This window comes from Hemibagrus wyckioides, linkage group LG04 (assembly GCF_019097595.1).
Source record: "Hemibagrus wyckioides isolate EC202008001 linkage group LG04, SWU_Hwy_1.0, whole genome shotgun sequence".
Lineage (NCBI taxonomy): Eukaryota > Metazoa > Chordata > Actinopteri > Siluriformes > Bagridae > Hemibagrus > Hemibagrus wyckioides.
Window position 1 is genome coordinate 1,608,699 of NC_080713.1, and position 15,060 is coordinate 1,623,758.

A 15,060-nucleotide genomic window follows, 5' to 3' on the forward strand; every position below is an offset into this window, starting at 1 on the left:
TTGTCAGTCACCCAAGGAAACTTCGCTACTCTCTCCACCTCTCTGCCGTCTCTGTCTGCTGCCAATCTTCTCATTGCCGTGGGAACCATCATCATGGTGATCGGGTGTCTGGGCTGTGTCGGCGCCGTCAAGGAGAGCCGGCCCCTGCTTCTCAGCGTGAGTACCGTGCTGACCGCACTGCGGGGACGAACTGCTTTATTTTTGTCTCAACTGATGAGAGAATGCGTATGCAAATGAGATGCTAATGGTGGCCAATCAGAGCATTAAACATGCTGTGGTATTTTAATGAGCCACGCCCAAATTCCTTCCAAAATTAAATTAAATTAATAAATTTGACATTGTAAATATTATAAGTATTCTAAAATATAAAATAATAAATAAAACAAATAAAAAAAGAATAATAAATTATTATAACAAATAAAATCAACATATCATAAATTTCAAATTTTGTTACAGGATCTGATATCAAATATCCTACTGTTTGATCTGATCCATTACTTGCTTTGCTGTTATCAGACCAGTGCCATTTCTTTATCCTTTACTCTTTATTAAACTCAGAACCATTCTTCAGAGAAGTGATGAAGAACGTTTTCAGGCTAGCCACACCCCCATGATGAACATTATAGTGATTCATTTTAATCTAAGATGAATAAAATGTTCTTTAATTGTTTGTGAGTCTTTAGTCGTGATCCTGTGTTAGATTTTTTTGTGAGTGTTGTGTGGAGAGAAACTCATCTCCTCCTTCTGATTAATTGCTTTAGAACGTTGTACAGATTCTTCTCAGAGCGTGAATTCTTAGAAAACACGTTGGGAATTATTCTGTCTCGTCTCGGCATTGCAGGAACGCCAGAATTATAAATAAGAAGTGAAATTTTTCTCTTCCGAAAGGAGGAAGTATAAATAGTTACAGTTCTGTAAGAAATGCTGTAACTCGCCTGACAGAATAAATTATGCAAAACCATCGTGACACAAAAATCCAGAGGAATCCTAACAAGCGAGAGCAATTTCTGTCCTTCAGCCTCACTTTAACTCTTCAATATTTTATCAGCTTCATTTTTTTTTGTTTGTTTGGGGGTTTTTTTTGGAGGCAAATCTTTAATTTTTCATTAGAAACGATGATACGGAATTTTCAAAAAGTTTCAGTAAAACGTAATAATCCACAAAGTCTCATTACATCATGTATACGCTCAGAAACTCTAAATAATATATAAGGAATAAATGTGTCTGTGTGTGTGTGTGTGTGTGTGTGTTTTGGTCTGATTATTTTCCTCTAACAGCACATTCCCAGGTGTTTTATTCTCCTTAAACCACAACAAATAGATTTACCAATTAATATAATCTTATATTTATTAATGAAACCTGTACTTTTTTATCCATTTACGGTTATGGTTAATGCCTGTGAAGTTCTTGCTTGTGTTATATCATTTATAAACACTGGTTTCATCACCAGACTCTAGCCTTTATTCTCTGGCTTAAAGTTAATAAGACAAAAAAAAAAAAAAATTAAAATATTGCAGCTTGTTATTCACGTTACCATAGAAACCACCTGAACAGTCCTGAAGATGTCTGAAAACTTCACAGAAATTCCCACCTTCACCTCTGAAACACAGCACTGACACTGACACTGGAGACTCCTTCCTCATATGTAACATAAAGACATTTCTCCTGACACCATGTCAACGATCCCTGTGAAGGAGCTGTTCCTATAGAAACAACAACGCGTTGGCATTAATATAAACCTGCGCTTTATTCCAGACAGACGTCGAGCGCACCTTTCTGAGCAATTAGAATCCGGAATCTGACAGCAGCACGGCGATAAATAATAAAAAATCCTGCTGAAGTGCCTATAGGAAGAAACGGATGAAATATAAGCAGCGGGTGCAGCAGTCAGGTGGAACGTTAGCAGTCATATCTCTTCACGCCGCAGTAGGACAGGCGCGCTATGAATGCAGGAGTTGAGTTTGACAAAGCTTCATGTCACCCTTCATGGCACACAAGAGTCCTACAGAGTCTTAAAAATCCTCCCTGAGCTGTCGGGAAAAGCTTTTATAGTGCAAAGTCATCAGACTGGATCTGTGAGCGAGGGATAAACAGACCTGAGCTGAACCCAGAACATGTGCCATGGAGATATATGTGCTGAGAAGAAAGCTGGATATTAATGCAGGCTCCAGGTTTCAAAACTGGCGGCTACAAACAAACAAACAAACAAACAAACTATCAAATAAATAAAAACGTACTGAATGAAATGAAAAAGATTGATGTGGCTCTATTTGCATGCTGATTCCTGTATGCTGCACCAGGTATCTGGAGGTCTATCTTGAGAAGTTCCTTCAGGTTTGATGCATCGTTGTTATGAGATGTTATTACTGTTCCTAGTGTGATAAATAATCATTAAATTCCACACAAATACATCCTCGTAACCTGGACTTCTCTGGACGTCTGATTTCCTCATGATTCTGGAGATCAGGATGTTTCACATTGCCAGATTGTGATATCACACCAGCTTTTTTTTTTAAAAAAAAAAAAACTTCCATCCTGCAAGGATTTATATGGAAGAAAAGATGGCAGGGCGACGTTTCCATCTGTCACACCATGACATGCTGCCATTTTTGAGCACTGAGCTTATTCCAGCCAGCAGTTTAAAAAAAGATTTTTTAAAAATCTACGTCAGAGAGAATCTGTTCCTGTGCAGATCTGGTACCAGAACAGGAGGAATCTCTGAGCTGGACGAGTTTCTGTGGAGTTTGAGGCTGTGATACACTTCATCTGATTGATCTGGATGTTGGTGGTCCGAGCACTGGAGGTGGAGAAGTTTTATCTTCTTTTCATCTCTGATTATTTATTCATTTATTTTCAGTAAGAGCTTCATCCTGGTCAGAGTCAAGGTGGATCAGTGGGTGTGAGGTGGGAACACACCCTGGATGAGACACCAGGCTTACCATGCATCCATATGCTGCACCTCGGAAGTGTGAAGAGCTCAGACTGACGTCATTATGGACCTCTGTGTGTTCGAGCTCCAAAGTGGGTGAAAGAGCATGAATTTCTGTGTGTGTATATCTGAGGAACTTTGAGGAGCCCAGAGGTTTAGGAGGCCATCCAGAGCCTCCTGAGGAAGAGGGTATGTAGGAGAGGCTGTATGAAGATTTCTCCATGAGAAGAAGAGAAAACACTGACCCGTGTGGAACACCAGTGAAAATCTGCATGGAGAAGATGTAGACGTAGATGTCACCAAATCCAGGTGACCATCCACTGATATCAGTATGGATAATATTATGCTCAAACTCAGCAAGCATCAAGAAGAATCAGGATCGATGGCACGTTGGCTGATCCAGAAGCTCAGCTTTGAAACCAGGTTGGTTGGAATCAGGTTCTTTTATGTGATAAAATGGAGGAGATTTCTGGAGCATCGTGGATGTGATGGGATGGGATCCAGTGGACATGTGGTGGAATTACTGAATGTTTGTAGGATTTGGAGAAGAAACATGTTAGAGAGTTGGAAGGAGGGAGTGAGGACCACTGATGGGAGGCAGATCTTGCTAAAAAAAAAAACCTCTGAAGAAAGTGAAGAAGTGTTGATGCGGTGATGGTATAAAGATGGAGAGGGAAGAGAAGGAGAGATCTTCATCTGTTTATGACTTCCTATAGATAATCTTGTTCTGAGCTAAGCAGCACTGAGGAAGGACCTTTTATGTCTGGAAGACACTGTACAGAGCAGATCAACAGAAGAAGAGAGCTGGAGGTCAGGAGAAACGTGAGGCTCTTGACAGGAAGTATCTAACCTGCTAGATCTCTTGTTCCTCCTCTCGACCCAACCAAATTGTGTCTGAATTACACTCCAGGCCACTTAAAGGTGCATCAGTCCAGAATCCTGACCCCTGTTTTCAAAGACAAGAAATAAACATCAGCCTTCTGATTTTCTTCAGCAGGAACCGACTTCACAAACAAACCTTCAGTCCAGAGAGCCGGGAGATATATTTTAGATTTCCATCTATATTAAATTCACAAGAACATCTTTTAGATCATCCTCATTAGTGATGCATGGAAGCGTGGATGTGGCCGAGTTTCACAGACCTGCTGTGAGTAGATGTTTCTCCATATTGTTGATGCTGATGCTGATTTGAATAAAAATGAAGTGCATTAGCATTGTGTGATTCTTTCGCTTGGATGTCTTAGAGTCTCAGTGGAGAAGATTGAGCTTAGTTTCATTTCCGAAAAGCTCTTCTCTACGTTCCTAAAGGTCTTCCTTTACAAGCATGCGGAGAACTTTATTACTAAACGGATGATGGGAGCAGAAGCAGCCGTTCTCATTACCCTTTCCTAAATGGACGCTGTCAGACGACAGCGACCGAGACGATGCGAGCTGTTAGCATTAGCTTTGACATTTAAACCTGCTCTTTTATTAGGTCGGGTTTTATTTTTTGTTCAGGCTTCATTGACGATCTCCTTAATGAGGCACTTTGGGCTCAGCTGTCATGTCCGTTTCAAGAGCCTTCACGCGTCAGCCGTGTGTTAGACGAAGAGAAGAAGAGGATCGAGATTTAGAGATTTGTCGGGATTGTTGGAAACTAGGCGTCCGATCGCACGTGTCTGATTGGAGGAACGAGTGACGTGAGAGTCAGAAGTCGGGTTGTTCGTATCTGAGTCGAGACACGATGAGCGTCTGATGCTGTTCAGAAGGGAAATGGCTTTGTGTTTTAATGTGCTATTATTTTAAATGAGGCTGTTATTTTTCTAAAACAATCATATAAACCGAAATGATTCTTTATAATGATGATGATGAGGATGATGATGATAATGAGGATATAATCTCAGACTTGCTCCTTAGAGCTCAGCGTGAAACCATCCAAACACATCTTTAGTGAAAAATCCATAAAGACGGGCCGAGCGCTGTAAACCTCGGGGCACTCTGCAGTCTTGTTTCTTTTTTATTCGGCCCATAAGCCAGCCCATATCGTTCAGCCGATAAACGACTCCCAGTGCTGAATTTCCAGCCAAGCGATAGGTCAAAGTTCATCTCAGCATCCTGACTAAACCCAGGTCACGTCCCCCCGAGCTGCAGTCTGAGTCTGTGTCCTTACGCTGTTGAGCATAATGAAGGGTCATATCGAGAATCTGTAGCAGGAAATGAAACATCTCAATTAAACTGAAAGAGAGCAGATAAACGAGATAAACGAGGTGATGAGTGAATATCCATGTTCCTCCTCTTCCTTCTGTAACCTCGACGCTCTGCCATTGATTTCCTGTTAAAGTGGATTCACAAAGCTGGAGAATTAAATCATCGAATAAATTAAAATGAATCAGTTCGAGCCCTCGAGCGAAATGTAAGGAATAAACTCTCTTTCTGTTACAGTAAACTGCTGAAAAAATGCCTCTGGGCTTTGGGGTGGTGGTAGATAAGGCTCTGGGTTGTTGCCCAAAGATCAGGTTTCAAGCCCTTACTGATACCACTACAACCACTTACTGATAATTCTTTCTTTTATTAATTAAGAAGGACGTCTTGGACTTATTATCCATTTATAGCTGCATTTAAAACAAATCACTTCCTGTTCTCACTTACGTTATAGCAGCTCTCTCTCTCTCTATTCTCTCTCTTCAACTTAATAAGAGAAAAAAATGAAAAAATCACAGCTTGTTGCCATAGAAACCGTAAAGAATTGTAAACTTCTGTTGTGAAGATGTTCCAACTTATACACAGCGCTGACACTGGAGACTCCTTCCTTCCTTCCACACACACACACACACACACACACACACACACACTTTTCTACTTATAGAAAACGTCACCATGGCAACCGTCCCTGTCACTAACGTATTAGAGCGAGCTCATTCATTTAAAACTGCGCTGCTGTCAGAGCTGCTGTCCAGGAGAATTACTCAGCATCTGATGACCAATCATTTGAGTTTGAAGTTTTAGCAAAGAATTTATGTTCAATACAATTACAGTTTCGTTAACAGGTTTAAATTCTTTTTTTGTTTTTTGAGGTCGTTTATCTGAATTGTGAGCACAAGCTCATGTGAAGGAAACTTTATCCGTGTTTAAGTTGTGACATCAGCCTTAAACTTAACGGTAAGCGCGATCAATTCAGAAACTTCCTCTTGCTCTCGTCCTCTCTTCCTCTGCTCTCAGGTCTGACCAGAGTTAAATCATTCACGACCATCATTTCAGTTTCCTTCCTGCGTGTACTGCTGACCTCTCCAGCATCGCTCGATATCCAGCTATTGATTTTCCCGTGGAGCCGGCGCTTCCCGATGAGAGCGTGCGGAATGATCTCTTCTCTACAGAGCAGGAAATGACACGGCACAGCACCGGGGTTTCTTTTCTCCTCCTCCTCCTCCTCCTCCTCCTCCTCCTCACAGCTCAGAGTGAACAGAGTAAAATACATCTCTGTGAATCCTGTGGTCATTTCCTTATCGCGCCGCTCCGGTCCTTTACTTCACTGCAGGTATTATGATCGTGATACAAAGAGTGATATCTGGGTTTCAGTCTGCGTTTTTATCTCACGTGTCACACCGATCACGCTCATAAAGAAACTCCTCTCACGCTCATCTGATTGCTGACCTTCACTCATCTGCTTCTCATTTTCCATTAAATTCTTCATTTTTGCTCATTTTACTGATGTGATTTTTTCTCCCTGTGGCTTTTGTACCATATTCTGATCTTCTTCTCGTACCTTCTGGACTGGACTGGATTTTTTTTCTCTGAGTAATTTCTCTGCTGCTGGCTGTCGCTCTGGAACATGGTGTGGATTTTCCTGCAGCTCTGAGTTACTGTTTGTTCTCTGGTCTCTTCTCTCTGTCCAGAAGCTAGTTCTTCACCATGTTCTCTCTCTCTGATGGACCAGCGTGTTTCTTTTTCCCCATCATGCACGGCTCCAGCTCCGCCCCCAGCCGCACTGACCTGAATAAAGATAAGAATTAAGGCTGTGTTTTGAAGCTCAGCATCATCCTGAACATCAGCTGAAGAGTTTTCATGTAAGTCCTGATGAGAAGGAGCGTTAATAATCACCATAACTCCAACAAAGCAAATAAACAACCAAATCATTTTAAACAACACTCCCATTATTCTCCACACTGCAGTGTAACGTCATTATCTTTTCACCTACATTACTGTGGATTTACATCAGAATGTTTTTCCCCCTGTTTACTGTAATGTTTATCTATCTATCTATCTATCTATCTATCTATCTATCTATCTATCTATCTATCTATCTATCTATCTATCTATCTATCTATCTATCTATCTATCTATCTATCTCTCTCTCTCTCTCTATTTCTTTAAGGGATGTTTGCTCTTGTCCTCACGGCTCGATACACCACAGTGGAACGCTGTTCACTCTGAAGAATCAGAAAGACCACCTGCTGTTCCGAAAACATTCCACCTGAATCAGGAATCACGGCTTTATCGGCTTTACATGTTTATATCGGGAAAAATCCATCCGGAATAATCGAGATTCAGAGCATGGAGAGATCGCCGCTTACTCTGTCTCACTGAGAGTTAGGAACGATTAATCCTGTAAAAACCAGCAACTGACCAGATCATACACACCCCATACATCAGCTGCTGACACACACACACAAAGACACATACACACACACATACACAAACACAGACACACACACACACACACACACACATACATACAAAAGGTCTTAAAGAATCTCGTTAAAATCTGCAGCACATAAACAGTACAGTTGTGTGCAAAAGTTTGTGCACCCTTATGGCTGAACGTTGATTCAGCGTCACTCAGGAGACCAGAGAACAATCCAAGCCTCAATAATCTGAGGTTAATAATTTAAAACATTCCATCTCAAAGTGTTTTATTCCTGTTATTCCTCTCTCTCTCTCTCTCTCTGTCTCTCTCTCTCTCTCTCTCTCTCTCTCTCTCTGTCTCTCTCTCTCTCTAGCAGAGCTTCACAATTGACTTAACACTCTACCTTTTATCTATCTATCTATCTATCTATCTATCTATCTATCTATCTATCTATCTATCTATCTATCTATCTATCTGTCTATCTATCTATCTGTCTATCTGTCTATCTGTCTATCTATCTAAGAGAACTTAAATAAATAAATTGTAGAAAGAAAAATAAATGAATTAATGGCTTAAAGAACTGATTTTTTTTTTCAAAAAAATGTTTTCACAATACTTTAGCTTGCTTCTACAAAAAAAAAATTGAAAAATAAGTTATAAATTCCCCCAAAATAAAAAAATAATAATAAAATGAAACTGCATGTTGTGTTACTGCTCATGAGATCTAATTGTTGATGTGAAAATATCCTTTTCTTAACTTTAAAGTCTGTGTATGAATGAAAATAAACTGCTAATTGTCTGCTTATTGTTAGCGCTCAGTGTTAAAGTTAAAGGTTTATTGAGTTTAACACACAGGAAGAAGAAAAGCCGAGAGAATGATAATGTTTTGTTTTGAACACCTTTTTCCCTCGATTTCACACCTAATTCACACTGATAAATAATTCCTTTAGCTGCTTTACAGACGAGACGTGAGAAGACGAACACGTGGCTGTGTGTTACACGTCTGTTAGATCAGCTCCTGATACGGTCACTCATGGGTTTGAGCGGGTTTTTATCGCTCTTCTTCCTCTCTCCTTCTCTGACCCTGTAAAGGATGACAGACGGACACTGAGGGATTGACCGGAGCTGAAACGTGAACTGGGTTTTTTTTTCTGATTTGATATGAAGCACATGACAGAGATATGCTGAGACACGTGCGAGACGCGTGAGGTCTGTCTGGAGTAAACATCTGGAAACAAGCAGCCAAGACAGCAGAGCATCTCCCTTATTATACTGAGGAACACAATACTCCATCTGTCTCACCTCGCTCTCTCTCTCTCTCTCTCTCTCTCTCTCCCCAGTTCTTTGTCCTGCTGCTCCTGATTTTCCTGCTGGAGATTCTGTTCATCATCCTCTTCTTCGCATATCAGGATCAGGTGAGTTCTTCAACTTTATCAGATGATTCCAGATGTGATAATAATAATTATCTGAAGGTTGTTGCAGCTAGAAAATAAATCACAGCTTTATATTAATAATGTGATATTAATACTGTTGTAGCAGCTCATTCACAGGGATGTGTACAGTGCAGAAAATGGATGGATGGATGAGTGGATGGATGGAAGGACAAAGGGAGGGAGGGAGGGATGAATTTTTGTATGTATTGATAGGGAGAGAGAAAAAAGATGGATGGATGGATGGATGGATGAATGGATGGATAAATAGATGGATGGAAGGAGAAAGGGATGGATGGATGGATGGATGGTAGCAGAAAGGGAGAGATGGATGGATGGATAAATTGTTTGATTGAAGGAAGGTGGGATGGATGGAGGTATGTATGTAAAAATGAGGGAGGGATTAATGGATGTATGTATGGATGGATTGTTGAATGGATTGAAGAATGGATGGATGGATGGATGGATGGATGGAGGATTAATGTATGTATGTATGGATGGAGGGAGGGACTGTCAGATGAATGGATGGATTGATAGATTGTTGGGTGGAAGAAAGGATGGATGGATGCAGGGATGGATGGACAAATAGATACAGGGATGGATGGACAGATGGGTGCAGGGATGGATGGACAGATGGGTGCAGGGATGGATGGACAGATGGGTGCAGGGATGGATGGATCTTCTCTTTCTCAGAATTGTTCTCTCTTTAATCCAGACTCATTACGTTAATCCTGACTAAGCTGAAAGCCACTTTTCCTAATTTAAGGCTAACGCGCAGCAGCTGTTTATGTATTTTATCTTCAGCACACGAGCGAAGGTTGGTCTCGGATCCTGAACCCGAGTGCGGTTGTAAATCAGCACTGATGAGCTCAGACATTAAATCACGCGGGTTATGAAGCAGAACTCACAGCCGGGCCTCTTTCAGAACCAATGAAGAGCAGCGTGAAGCTTTAGATTGGATTTAAGATTCCAAATGCTTTCAAATCCTCACAGCTGGACACACGATCTTCAGTCCACAGGCAATTCCACTAAGAGCTCACGGAAGATGAAGTGTGAGGGGGGCGGAGTTTCACCGCCATTTTATATACATATAACCTTAACTCTAACTCATAAATGAATACACAAACAAACAAACAAACAAATAGATAAATAGAGAGACAGAAAGACAGATAGTTGAATAAAGAATGAATGAATAAATTAAATAAGCAAAGAAAGAAAGAAAGAAAGAAGAGGTGTGTGTGTGTGTGTGTGTGTTACACGTGTTGCTCATTTTCCTGTCCCCTCAGGTGCAGGGCTTCTCCACAGTCACATTGTGAATCACTGGCTGTGTTGACAATTTGCCCCGCAGAGCATGTGTGTGTGTGTGTGTGTGTGTGTGTATGTGTGTATGTGTGTGTGTGTGTGTGTACAAACCCCAACATGATGTTTACTTGCAGTTTGTCAGCTCAAATAGATGAATCTGTTTCTCCAGAGCTGTGTGAACTCCAGTAACCCCTGCTGGAGAAATCTTAAATCCTGGTCACAGAAGAAAAACACAGCTTTCATTTAGTTCTTTTTAGCTGCAAGTCGACTGCGTGTGTGTGTGTGTGTGTGTGTGTGTGTGTGTTTTTACTCTGTGACGAGATCTCACCACGACGCCTCAGATGTTCCGTCCGCGTTATCAGAGTGACATGAAAAGCCAGAGAGAAGACGGTGGGATCGATTCGGCCGAAGAATAAAGTCTCCTGGCTCCGCGGTGAGCTTCTTCTGATCCACTGCCTCCATGTTTAATGCATGAGTTCCTCCAGAGCTGCGAGCTGAAGGTTAACGAGCTGAAGGTCACACACACACACACACACACACACACACACTGAGCTCTTAGTGTCGTATTGTTCAGCACTGTTCAGAGTAGAGCTGGCTGAAATGGCTGGTGTGTCGATATTGAGATAAATGATATCACAATACACTTCTCGGAGATATCGAGGTGATCTTTCAGTTGCTTATAATTTATTTCTCTATTTATTTATATTCTTTCTTCAAACAGAGGCCTGTGGGTCACATGAAGCAGCTCTTGGGTGTTCTTTATATATCTCTGAGTCTTAAACTCTGTATTTTGTTGAGATGTTCAGTCCTGGGAAGTCTGGGAGTCTTGAAGCTCTCCGTTTGTAAACAGTTCTTCTCTCTGTAGAATAGCGAATTTCAGATCTGGAGATCTGGAGAGATCTTATGACCTTCTCAGACTGATGAGGAGCAACAGATGCTTCTCTCAGGTCTCTGAGGGCATAGCTGATGTTCATTGTGCTTGGCATGATGTAGAGACACACCTGAGTACTCCAGAACAAATAAACACCAGAGGTTCTGCTTCTGTAGAGGAACTCACACCTGATTAAGTAGCACTGATGATGAGAGCAGGGTTTCCAAGGCAGGTTAACAGCTAGCCCTAGCAGAGGAGTCAGCCCACTAGAACTATAGCTCATTAACTGACTGGTTATTTAGTTTTAATAATAATTTGATGAAGAAAGAGATGACATCGTGTCACTGTCAGGACTTAAGATAAATAAAAAAAATCACTGATTCAACAGCAATGATTGAAATAGCTGTAGCCAACATTTAATGACTTCATAGAAATAATAGAGAGAAAATAACAATTGTAGAATAAGGTTTTAATAATGTGATGAAAAAATTATATATATATATATATATATATATATATATATATATATATGTAGATATAATGGATAGATGGATGGATGGATGGATGGATGGATAGAGGGAGGGATGAATGGATATATGTATGTATGGATGGATAGATGGATGGAGGGTAGGATGCATGTATGGATAAAGTGAGAGAGGGATGAATAGATGGATGGATGGATGCATTGATAGAGATTGCAAATTGTGATGGCTAGACCACTGGATCAGAGCATCTCCAAAACTGCAGCTCTTGTGGGGTGTTCCCGGTCTGCAGTGGTCAGTATCTATCATAAGTGTTCCAAGGAAGGAACAGTGGTGAACCGGTGACGGGGTCATGGGCGGTCAAGGCTCAGTGATGCACGTGGGGAGAGAAGGCTGGCCCGTGTGATCCGATCCAACAGACGAGCTACTGTTGATCAAACTGCTGAACATAATATTAGGCAGGTGGTCATAATGTTATGCCTGATCAATGTATATATATATATATATATATTGTATATATACTGTGTAGAATTATGGGAATACTTAATGAAATGATCCTTGTGTAAATTTTTGGACTTTTTTATTCCTCATATGGTACAGATTTCTTTATTAATATATACATAAACAGCATTTATCATAATTATAGTTGTAGAATGTTTTACTGTAATATAATAATCATTCATTTATATTTTGCATTTCTTGTTCATTTCTTGTACAATTATATTTCTTTTATTTTAGCCTAAATATCTTTTTTTTTATTTAGAAGATTTAACCTAATTATAAGCTTTGCATATTTTATTGAGATTGAACCCAAGTACATCTCAGATTATTTATCCTCAGTGTAATTTAATTAGATCACGAGATAATGTTTTAATCAATCTCACCCTTTGTCGAGGTTTTTAGGAAATAAACAGGTACAGAACATCCTCTACATCCTGAACGTCCTGAACATCCAGAACATTCAGAACATCTAGAACTTTCAGAACATCCAGAACTTTCTAAACGGTTCTCTAATGCTGAAATCTCTGTGTTTCCCAGACGGTCGCTGACAGAAGCTCGTGAACGCTACGTTGCTGCTGTCAGAATGGATTTTGTGGCTCGACTTCCTGTATTTTCCTGTTTATTGCATGTCCACGCTGCTGGACGGATAGCATGCACACGTCCGCATTTTGCTTCATTATATTTACGCGTCAGCGCAGGAGCAGAGTTATCAGCAATAAAGAATGAGCTGCTCAGCTAGAGGCTTAGCGCTAACGGCTTAGCGCTGTAGAGTCGCTGCTACATGCTTCAGTGAGCTAATTACTGTAGAAGAGAAGAGGAAAATGGGCTCTACAGTCAATCCTCAGGTGTGAACCGTCTTGCTTTTGGCTCTGAATATCATGTATAAATTTGACAAAAGGGATTTTTTTCAGGTTTCTTGGGAACAAAGTATTGGCACCTCCATGGTGTTTCACTGCTTCTGCTAATCACATGGCAGAAATCCATCTGCTACACACTCTCTAAATGTTAATTACACAGCGGTCTGATTCTCCCAGATCAGATATTTTACTTTCATTACAGTACAATTATAAAATATCCAGAACACCTCAGGCTCTGAATTGATGAACATTTGGAATAAATTTATTACAGTTAATGTTTTGCTAAGAGAGGTAGGCAAGCTAGCATTGTAGTCATGACCGCCACTGTCATGTCCAAGTCCAAGTCCAGCTAAGATTAAAAGACCGAGTCATGTTTTTCCAGAGATTAGGCTGTTTACTAGAAGAAGTACTGATGTCTGGTCAAAAACAGTATTTTTCTAAACCTTTGCTGAAAAGCAGGACCATGTCCTGTGAGACCAAAACCCGAGACTGAGAAAAGTCCAAGTACAAAAGCCAAAAGATCTTCAACAAATCCGAGTCGATACAGAAAACTATTGTTTTGGTTCTGGAGACAGATCACATACACAGTGAAACTTCTCTCCGTCTTCTCTCTCTCTCAGTCTCAGCCATGTGAGACCGAACGGTCAGTTCCATGAACCAGAATCAGTGCAGAGCGCATTTGTTCTGCATACTTCATCTTCATTTTCTTGAATATAGGTCAGTGTGAAGCACAGCTGGATTTGGTGGCTACTCTGAACATCCTGTGATAATACTGTACCTCGTGAGCTTAGAAAGAAAAAAAACACTGAATCTGAGCATCAGGCCTCGGGTCTGTTGTGTCGTCATACTCCCTCTGGACTCATCTGCCTCTGGTCTCAGGCTGGACCCTGTCTGGGCCTGAAATGCTCTTAATCCCAAAACTTATAAAGAATGTCCTGAGATCAGACTCGAGTCCCAAACCTCTGAGGTGAGCTTTGGTGCAAAAAATTATTTAAAAAATAACATCCAGATGTTTCTAGAGTAATGTATTGAAAGGAAAACTGTGAGATAAATGTGAAGGTGGAGGCAGGAGCAGATTATTCATCAGTCCCTTCAGGATTTCACAGATTTTGTGATCTTAACTTAAACTCCATGATGGTGTCGAGTGATTTATGAATTAGATTGTAATAAAAAAAAATAAAAAAGCATGGTGTGATGGAGATGAAAAAACAAAAAAGATGCAAGCAGTAAATCTGTACATTTCAGTAACAATGGACTTGTTCTGCTTAAGGAAATGTTTTTATCCTCATACATACTGAACATAAAGATAAAAAACAGAGCTTTGTGGAAGGAATCTGTGGAAATAACGTGTATGCTGTGTGTGTGATGTGTGTGTGATGTGTGTGTGATGTGTGTGTGATGTGTGTGTGATGTGTGTGTGATGTGTGTGTGCTGTGTGTGATGTGTGTGTGCTGTGTGTGATATGTGTGTGATGTGTGTGTGATGTGTGTGATGTGTGTGTGCTGTGTGTGATATGTGTGTGATGTGTGTGTGATGTGTGTGATGTGTGTGTGATGTGTGTGATGTGTGTGTGATGTGTGTGATGTGTGTATGATGTGTGTGATGTGTGTGATGTGTGTGTGATGTGTGTGATGTGTGTATGATGTGTGTGATGTGTGTATGATGTGTGTGATGTGTGTGATGTGTGTGTGATGTGTGTGATGTGTGTATGATGTGTGTGATGTGTGTGATGTGTGTGATGTGTGTGTGATGTGTGTGATGTGTGTATGATGTGTGTGATGTGTGTGATGTGTGTGTGATGTGTGTGATGTGTGTATGATGTGTGTGATGTGTGTGTGATGTGTGTGTGATGTGTGTGTGATGTGTGTATGCTGTGTGTGTGATGTGTGTGTGATGTGTGTGTGATGTGTGTGTGCTGTGTGTGTGCTGTGTGTGATATGTGTGTGATGTGTGTGTGATGTGTGTGATGTGTGTGTGCTGTGTGTGATATGTGTGTGATGTGTGTGTGATGTGTGTGATGTGTGTGTGATGTGTGTGATGTGTGTGTGATGTGTGTGTGATGTGTGTGTGATGTGTGTATGCTGT

At 40.7% G+C, this 15,060-nt stretch overlaps 1 protein-coding gene and 1 long non-coding RNA gene across 3 annotated transcripts in view; both read left to right on the forward strand.

The window, feature by feature from the left end:
* The window catches only part of tspan4a (tetraspanin 4a), a 152,440-nt gene that overhangs the window by 90,185 nt on the left and 47,195 nt on the right, over positions 1-15,060 (forward strand). For both annotated transcript variants that reach the window (XM_058387765.1, XM_058387764.1), the window contains 2 exons: positions 1-156; positions 8,873-8,947. The exon at positions 1-156 is cut by the window's left edge and continues 36 nt beyond it. In XM_058387765.1, coding sequence (XP_058243748.1) covers positions 1-156; positions 8,873-8,947 — 231 coding nt within the window. The remainder of the gene's footprint in view (positions 157-8,872; positions 8,948-15,060) is intronic.
* On the forward strand, positions 5,536-7,930 carry LOC131351995 (uncharacterized). Its single transcript, XR_009204465.1, has 3 exons — positions 5,536-6,443; positions 6,802-6,972; positions 7,281-7,930. It is a non-coding gene; the product is annotated as an uncharacterized LOC131351995 (long non-coding RNA).